We start from the raw sequence: 7,727 nt of genomic DNA, 5'->3' as shown, positions 1-7,727 counted from the left end.
CAGGCAACAACAAAACAAATGTGCATAATTTTTTTATTCTTCAGTCATTTCAATGTACTTTAAAACGTATCTTTCTAAGCCTAAATTTCCCACTATAAAAATTCACCCGAACCGTCTGGGCGTGGTAATGAGAACTGTCAGTTAGCTATGATTGACAGACCGTTCCCTGTTACCATAGCTACCCCCATGATACGCGCTCTCTTTGGGAGACTGAATTTTCACAAGCTAGCTAGCTTAGTAGTATATCAAGTATCGATAGATAGCTAAGGTAAGGACGTTGACTTGTATCCAGTTACAATTTTTGCTATCTAGCTAGCCAAGTTAAGATAAAAGCAGAACTATAACGTCCTCATAAAAGCGAACTAGCAAGCTAACGTTATCGATAACATTGCCTTATGAAAGCAAACCTCCTAGCTAGCTAACGTTAGCTAGCTAGCTAAATGAATATAACCAGAAATAATCTAAAGGAACTCTAATTTAAGTGAACCTAACGTTAGTCAAATATTTGCATTGTCTGAACAGCAGGACAGTGTGTCCTGTCAGATTTCTTTACGGGGCGTGGAAATAGGAGTGGTTACTGTATTCGTGACGTAGAAAAATGACAACTTTCTCAACCGGTTGAAAATGGGACGATGAATTTAAAACGCATATTTCTCCAAAAATACAGAACGGACATATTTAATACTTTGCTCATTGTGTTTCTTCAATGCCTCTTGTGCAAATAGCACATAAAATAGAGAAAGTGTGAAAATCACCATGGTACTCCTTTAAAAAACATTAACTGCTCTTGTCTAGGAACTTTTTTGAATTTATTGCATATGAAGGCCAATCAACACTTGCAATCCGACCGCAAAAGCACTGTACGTAAGTACATTACGTAGGCTAGTTACTGTACGCAAGATCCGGGTACAGCAAAACTGGTACATGCGAGACATACAATCAGGAAAAAGTTAATTCAGCATGGGAAGAAAGAAAAGCGATCTGTCCTCCCAAATGATTTCATATATCCCAGAAATTACACCTGCTAAACCGTGTACGTTAACTAAAACTAAAACGATCTAAAGCAGCGGCGTTAATGTGCACGCACGCTAAGACCGATAAAATACATCAGATTCGACGCACACTTGCACATACAGACAGGCGTCCGCGACCAACGCTTCTTTGTTGGGAAAAAAACGCCCGGACGTCCAAATTTCTCGGTCCTGTAGGGGGCGAGTGGGATTCAGGCTAGAGCTTCAACCCGGAACTGTGAAACTGATCAATTAGCTGCTTTGAAACTCTGGGAGAGAGTTCTTCGCAGTACGAAAACTTTTGCCAAGAAAACTTCCCACTGAAGAACCGGTTGCTCCCGCAAAAGACGGAATACAAATGCTTCCCACCTTCTCATCGGCGCATTTTCGAGGACAATAAATTCGTGTTTTCAACAGGTAGGAGGGTAACGACCAACGCTACACAACAAAAGAGATTGCATTTCGGCTGGCGGCGAGTTGACCTGTGTGAGTAGACCGAGTTTCTCTCTCTCTCTCCCTGTGTATGTGTGTGTGTAGTCTGAAACTCTGGCCTGGGGGCTGGTTCTCGGAATACCTGTTTTCATTCTGACCAATATTGCTGTGTGTTCTGCTTTGACGAAGCCGATTTCGGACTACAAGTGGCTTTTTGCTCAATTTTTTTTGCATGCTATTATTTTACATTACAATTACCTGGCAGACGTTATTCTTCAGGGAGGCGTACAGTACAGACGTACAGTGTTCAGCCTATTTTACTTACTAGTCTACTTTTAAATATTTGACCTCAGTACAAACATTGTTACTTAAGTGCATTTGCTTTGTAAAGTAATGTGTTGTTAAACAGAGCTCACAGCTTTACTTTGTAGTCTCCAAAATCGTGTTTTTCGCAACACCACCTTTCGTCAAGGAAGACTCCTTCATCTCTGAAGCTCAAAACGTGCGCGTGTGAAATATAAAACAAGATCACGTCGACAGCGATGATGGGTGACATGTAATTTTCGTCGGGGCTTTCCTCTACTGTAGAGCACAGTAAGTGGATACTGATACTGTTTTTTGTAATGATTATTGCTTTAAGGTGTGACATCGGATTCCACGTAATCTGGTAAATCAGGGAAGTAAATCTGTTTAGGGGAAACGCAGAATCGGCTAATGCAACCCAGTGCAGTCGTGTGCTGGTTACGCGACAGTCATAATCGGTGATCTATTGGCATATATCTTTAAAAAAAAATAGGTTTATCTAGAAGGAGGACAGACGGCTTCTGTTCGGTAATTACTTTTATCTGTCTTTGCTTGTTACTTAATGGACATCCAAGAAGGTGGAGGGAGCCTACAGCCTATGGGGCTTTATTTTGGTGGCTGTGTAGGTGTAGGTGTGTGAGAGGGAGGGTGTGTGAGAAGTACTCTGTCCCAGGACAGTGGGGCTATGCAGTATGGTGAATCTGAAGCAATCCACCCCCCCACCCCACCCCTTTTCAGTCCAGTGATGGAATTTCAGGCAGCCAAGAGCCCCCCAGACCCCGAGGAGGGCTCCTGTTACCGGTGTCTGTCCGGGGTCAAAGGGCAACAGACGCCTCGGAATTCTGTAGTCTGACAGGCAGCAGTGCGGCCATGAGCAGCTCACACTATGCTTCCCACACTGCACCTCCACGGCCATGAGCTGCTCACACTACGCTTCCCACACTGCACCTCCACGACCTGCCAACACACTCTCACTCTCACATACTCACTCGCACACTCTCACTCTCACACTCTCACACTCTCACTCTCTCACTCTCACATACTTCCTCTCACACTCTCACTCTCACACTCTCACACTCTCACACACTCTCACACACTCACTCTCACACACTCATGCACACACTCACTCTCACACTCTCACACACTCACACACTCACTCATGCACTCACACTCACCCACACTCATACACGTACATTCTCACACACACACTCTCACTCTCACCCACATATGCACACGCAAACTCATACTGCACCTCCACTCCCTACCATCACACACTCACTCACACAGGCATACACACACTCGCACCATCACACACACTCACTCACACACGCACACTCTCACTCTCACACACACACCTACACACACCCACACACACACACACGCACAGTCCCACCTCTTCAGCACAGGGTCAAGTGTCAACAGCTGGAGGAGAGGAAGGGCCCAGAGGATCTTGTGTCACTCAGAGACAGGCTGTCACTCTCAACTTTTTTGGGGATTACCTGCAGGACATCTCTGTGTCCAGGTTGGGACGGGTCAGCAGCTCCACCCTGTGACGGAGGTGGTGGGGTCTGCCGCCCCTCCCACTGTTACCCAGCCGTATTAGCGCTGATGGAGGTGGATTTTGGAAACTGGGGGCAGTTTAAGTCTCTCAGAGCCTGACCACCCCAGTTGCAAAACTGAGCTGCTCAGCTGGTCAAATTTCAGATATCATTTAGCCTAATCATTCCTGTTTGAGAGAGGACGCTTGATGTTCTGTGGTTGTTGTACTGATGCTGTTGTACTTTTGCACTTTTGGAGTCCGCTAAGGCTTGTTTTTGCTATAACCTCCCTGCAGGAAGGAACTTTCCACCCACAAAACCCAACCCGCTCAACCTCCCCACCTGCCAATCATGCATTAGCGTGTGTGGTGGGGAGGCGAGGGGTGTGGGCAGAGCTCTTCCTGCTCCCCCAAGGGACTGCCTTTCCCATGATCCTCAGGGGCGGGCGAGTTCGATCCCGTCCGTGACGCATTCCGAGGCCTGCGGAGAATTCCGCAGACCGGGGCCCGGATTCTCTCCCGATTTCCACAGAACGTTCGCGTTGAGAAATCGAGGCGGGCGTCCCCCAAGTTGGGAAACCGTATCCTGGCGGCCTCCTAAGATTCCACCACCTGGGATCCCGTTTAAGTACTACCCATCTGCGTCAAATACCCTAATTGCAAAATGTAAAATGTGGCCATTTGTAAACCTCGTAAGGTAAATTTAGCAGGCGCTTGTCTGATGAGCATTAATGCCGGACGATGCGGTCGTTGTCAGGGCCGCTCGCAACCGTGCGGCGCCATAAATAATCCCGTGCGGTCTGGGGTCCGATCGCAGAGTTCCTCGCACACCCGTGTGGCGTAAGGTTATCCGTTAAATCAAGCGCGCGCATCAGTTTTCCCGTCGATTGGCTGCGCTCAGGAGCTTAAATAAACATATTAACTGGCCCTGCCTGGGGATTTATTTTATAGCTTATTTATTGCTTGTGATTGGATACTGCTCATCTGCGTGTCCTTCTTGGTTAGGAGTTCCGGTGAGACCGCGTTTCTGAGCAACGCGATCGCCCGTCACGCTTATTTTTGTGGCTCACGCAACATCTCTGTTTCATTTCAGCGACTGCCAAACGAAATTCTTTGTCAGAGAAGAACGAATGTTTGTTAATCGCAACGTCACAGGGTCCGTGAGCCTGTGCACTCAGCCTAGAGCTGTCTGTGGTGTCTTCTTCTTCTTCGGCTACATCTGCCGTACTGGCCTCTGTGAGCTGGGGCCTCTGATTGGACGACTGGGGTCACCAAGGTGACCGTTGTGTTCCGTGATGGTGTGACACTGACTGAACTCGGCTCACAGTGTGTGGGACGCCATTTTGTCCCTGTCACAGATGTAAGACACTGCACCGGTGCGTGTCATTTTAAGCTGTTCATTGCTTGCTGACAACTGAGGCTTTTGTATTGTTAAAAAAAAATAATAATTTAACGGTTTAAAATGAGACATTCCTTTTAATATTAAAAAAGAGAAGGAGCTTAAGCCACAAGACTGCCTGACTGGATTTGAGGATAAAGTTGTTTTGTAGACTGGCAAGTGCAGCGTAGACTTGTGTCCAAGTGCAGTACTCATAAGGAGCTTTTCATTCTTTCGGCTGTGGTCTGGTTGTAATTGTGTCAGCGTGTGTGTGTGTGTGTGTGTGTGCATGGATACCATTTTCTGGGATATTTGTAGGTTAGGTGCTTTATGAGGACAAAAAATGTCCTTTTGAAAAAAACACACACATATGCACGCACACACTCTTCTTCCTGGCATAATCGCTAATCAAGGTATTTCGATTGCAACAGCACTGAGGTTTACCCAGAATTCCATGCGGAAACTCCAGGGCCTGTTAAACACATCTACAACGGCTTCTGTTGATCGAGTGGGGAAAACTCTTCCTGTACGTGCTGGTGCATGGCCGATCTCTCTCTCTCTCTCTCTCTCTCACACACACACACACACACACACACACACACACACACACAAACCTGGAACTGGAACCACAGGAGCGTGCGTTTGAACGTATCTTGCGGCGTTAGAAAGAGGAACTCGCGAGCGCGGGCCGGTTTCGCCTCCGAAAATAAAAGCGTGCGATGCGCCCGGCGTTTGGCCGTCCCGCCGCAGCGCCGCTGGCGTTAGCGAGCGGGGGCGTGGCCCGAGCGCGCTGGGCGGGGCCCGAGAGGAAGCGCTGCTCTGTGGGGCCCTGCAGCCGCCGTGCGCGGGGACGCGGTGTGTGTGTGTGTGTGAAGTCTTCCTGACGTCGTGCGAACTCGTGTGGGCCTCTGCTGCTGCTTCTCCAGTTTTTGTTAGTTTGTGCGTACGTGGTGGTGGGTGTTTTTGGTTTGTGAAAACATATTTTTACTTGGTGTGCGTGTGTGTGTGTGTATTGGATCAGTTGATCTCTGAATACCTGTATTTTTTTCTGCTCTCTTTCAGGGCCCTGTCTTGCTTACTGTGTGTATTTGACACACACACACACACACACACACACATACACGTGCACACACACAAGCTTCAACATGCCGCCACAGAAGGACATCGTGAAGATCGCCATCCAGATGCCAGGGGCCTACCCCCAACTTATTGAGCTGGACCAGGTACTCTGGGCACCATCGCCAATGGGGTGGGCTAGACGTGGGGGGGGGGGGGGGAGAGTGTGTGGGTTTGAATTTTAATTGGTTAAGAACTGAGTCATTCATACCTGGGCTTGGCTCAGAATGAGGAAGTTAGCATTGTGAAAACACCTCTGTGTATGTATACTGGGTTTGGGGGGAATGTTTGTAGGTGTAGAGTTTTGGGGGAGGACAGGAAGTGAGTCAGTTGAGGGGTGTGTCTGGTCTTCTGCGAGTGTGAGTGAGCGTTTATCTGCCGATCCCATGTTTGTTCTGTGGCTTCACAGCAGAGCTGACCACAAGGCCCTTCGCCCTGTCTCTGATTGGTCCCTTCTGTGCGTCACTAGACCTGCGATTGGCCTGTTCTGCACTTCACTAGACCTCTGACTGGCCCTTGCCAATTGCACATTTCAGCAGGGCCTGCAATGGGGCTGCCACACTAGGCCACAAATTACAGGGCAGCGGTGTTCAGACAACCAGTGCTGCATGCCACAGGGAGGAATAATTGTATGTTTCAGTCACTTTAGTGTTCAGTTAAAAAAATCTAAATAAACCACTGTTCTGGCTCCTAATAATCCTTGTTTGCCGTGCACTTGTTGGGGGGTAGTCCCAGTTCTTATCGTATTTACGAGGCAGTGTCTTTAAATCCAGCTGTTCCCTCTTGAAGCGAATGTCCTCCGCCAACAAAGTGTCTCCTTCTCTTGCAGAAAAAGCCTCTCTCTGCCGTCATAAAGGAAGTTTGTGATGGGTAAGTGCGTTGTTTATAATAGCATACTGCTTCCCCCAACCGCCCCCCCCCCCCCGTGATGATTGCAAAGTGCTCCGGTCTGTTCAAGCTAAACACAACTTTATTTGTAACCCCTTTTAAGTGGACAGAGCACAGCCTGTCTTGCTGGCTGTTGGTCAGAGGTTAGCATGCTGGCTAATGGCCTATAAACAGGGTCCCAGAGTAACAGAGCAGGGCAGGTTAAGGCAGTGTGGAGAAGTGGTGGAGTAGTGGCTAATGCACTGGCCTTCTCAACACTGATGTATAAACTTATCAAAAACGTGGGCAGAGGTGTTAGTCGTGGGAAATACCAGATTTTGAATCAGATTTTGAGTGACTGTTCTCTGACTGTTATGACTGTGTCGTCAATGTGTTTGTCGAGGAAGAGAGAGAGAGAGAGGAAGCAGGTGAGAAGATGGTGAGAGATATTGGGGAGACGGAGAGATATTGGGGGAACTGGTGGGTAGAGGCAGAACCTGCTGATCCTGAAAGAAAGTCTGATCGACGGAGGGTAGAGCTAGAGTAAACAGAGTGAGGCGGCCCTGCAAAAAATGAAATTTGAATATCGATTATGGTTATTAAATACTGAAATTCTGACAACTTTTGTTTTCTAGAGTGCATGAGTCTTAATTGATTTAAACTAGATATTATATTCTGCGTTATGCATTATGGTTTTACCCGGATTCATACTTAATCTTTGGTGTGTGCCAGACCTGGGTCAAATACTTTATTTGAAGTAATTGCAGTTTCAGACATCATTAAAATCCTGCAGATTACTGACATTTAAAAAATATATATATCTGTGTACATTGGTATTCAAAACATTTTTTGTTTGGTTGTTTTGGTTACTAAACATGTTTTTGTCTGTTGTGTGCTGTGATTGTAGCCAAACTTGATACCTCGGGTAATGTGTTTCCAGCAGAAAATTACATGTTTGAGCAGCTTACCAGCTATTGGTGGTTATAACGGAAATGGGTTGAAGTACAGCTTTGAAAAAAGAGAGAATGAAAAATGATCCTTAAGTCGGCACTATTACTAAACATTCAATTATCAGTTGGTTCTT

At 47.0% G+C, this 7,727-nt stretch overlaps 1 protein-coding gene across 1 annotated transcript in view; it reads left to right on the top strand.

Moving 5' to 3' along the window:
• The first annotated feature begins 921 nt into the window (after positions 1-921).
• Positions 922-7,727, top strand: part of elmo3 (engulfment and cell motility 3) — a 37,903-nt gene continuing 31,097 nt past the window's right edge. The window contains 3 exon segments of the mRNA XM_064337351.1: positions 922-1,496; positions 5,723-5,883; positions 6,606-6,646. Of these exon segments, the coding sequence (XP_064193421.1) occupies positions 5,806-5,883; positions 6,606-6,646 (119 nt within the window). The 5' untranslated portion in view covers positions 922-1,496; positions 5,723-5,805.

This window comes from Anguilla rostrata, chromosome 5 (genome assembly GCF_018555375.3).
Source record: "Anguilla rostrata isolate EN2019 chromosome 5, ASM1855537v3, whole genome shotgun sequence".
Lineage (NCBI taxonomy): Eukaryota > Metazoa > Chordata > Actinopteri > Anguilliformes > Anguillidae > Anguilla > Anguilla rostrata.
Note: the sequence above shows the minus strand (reverse complement) of the source record. Positions and strands in the feature narration are given on the sequence as shown.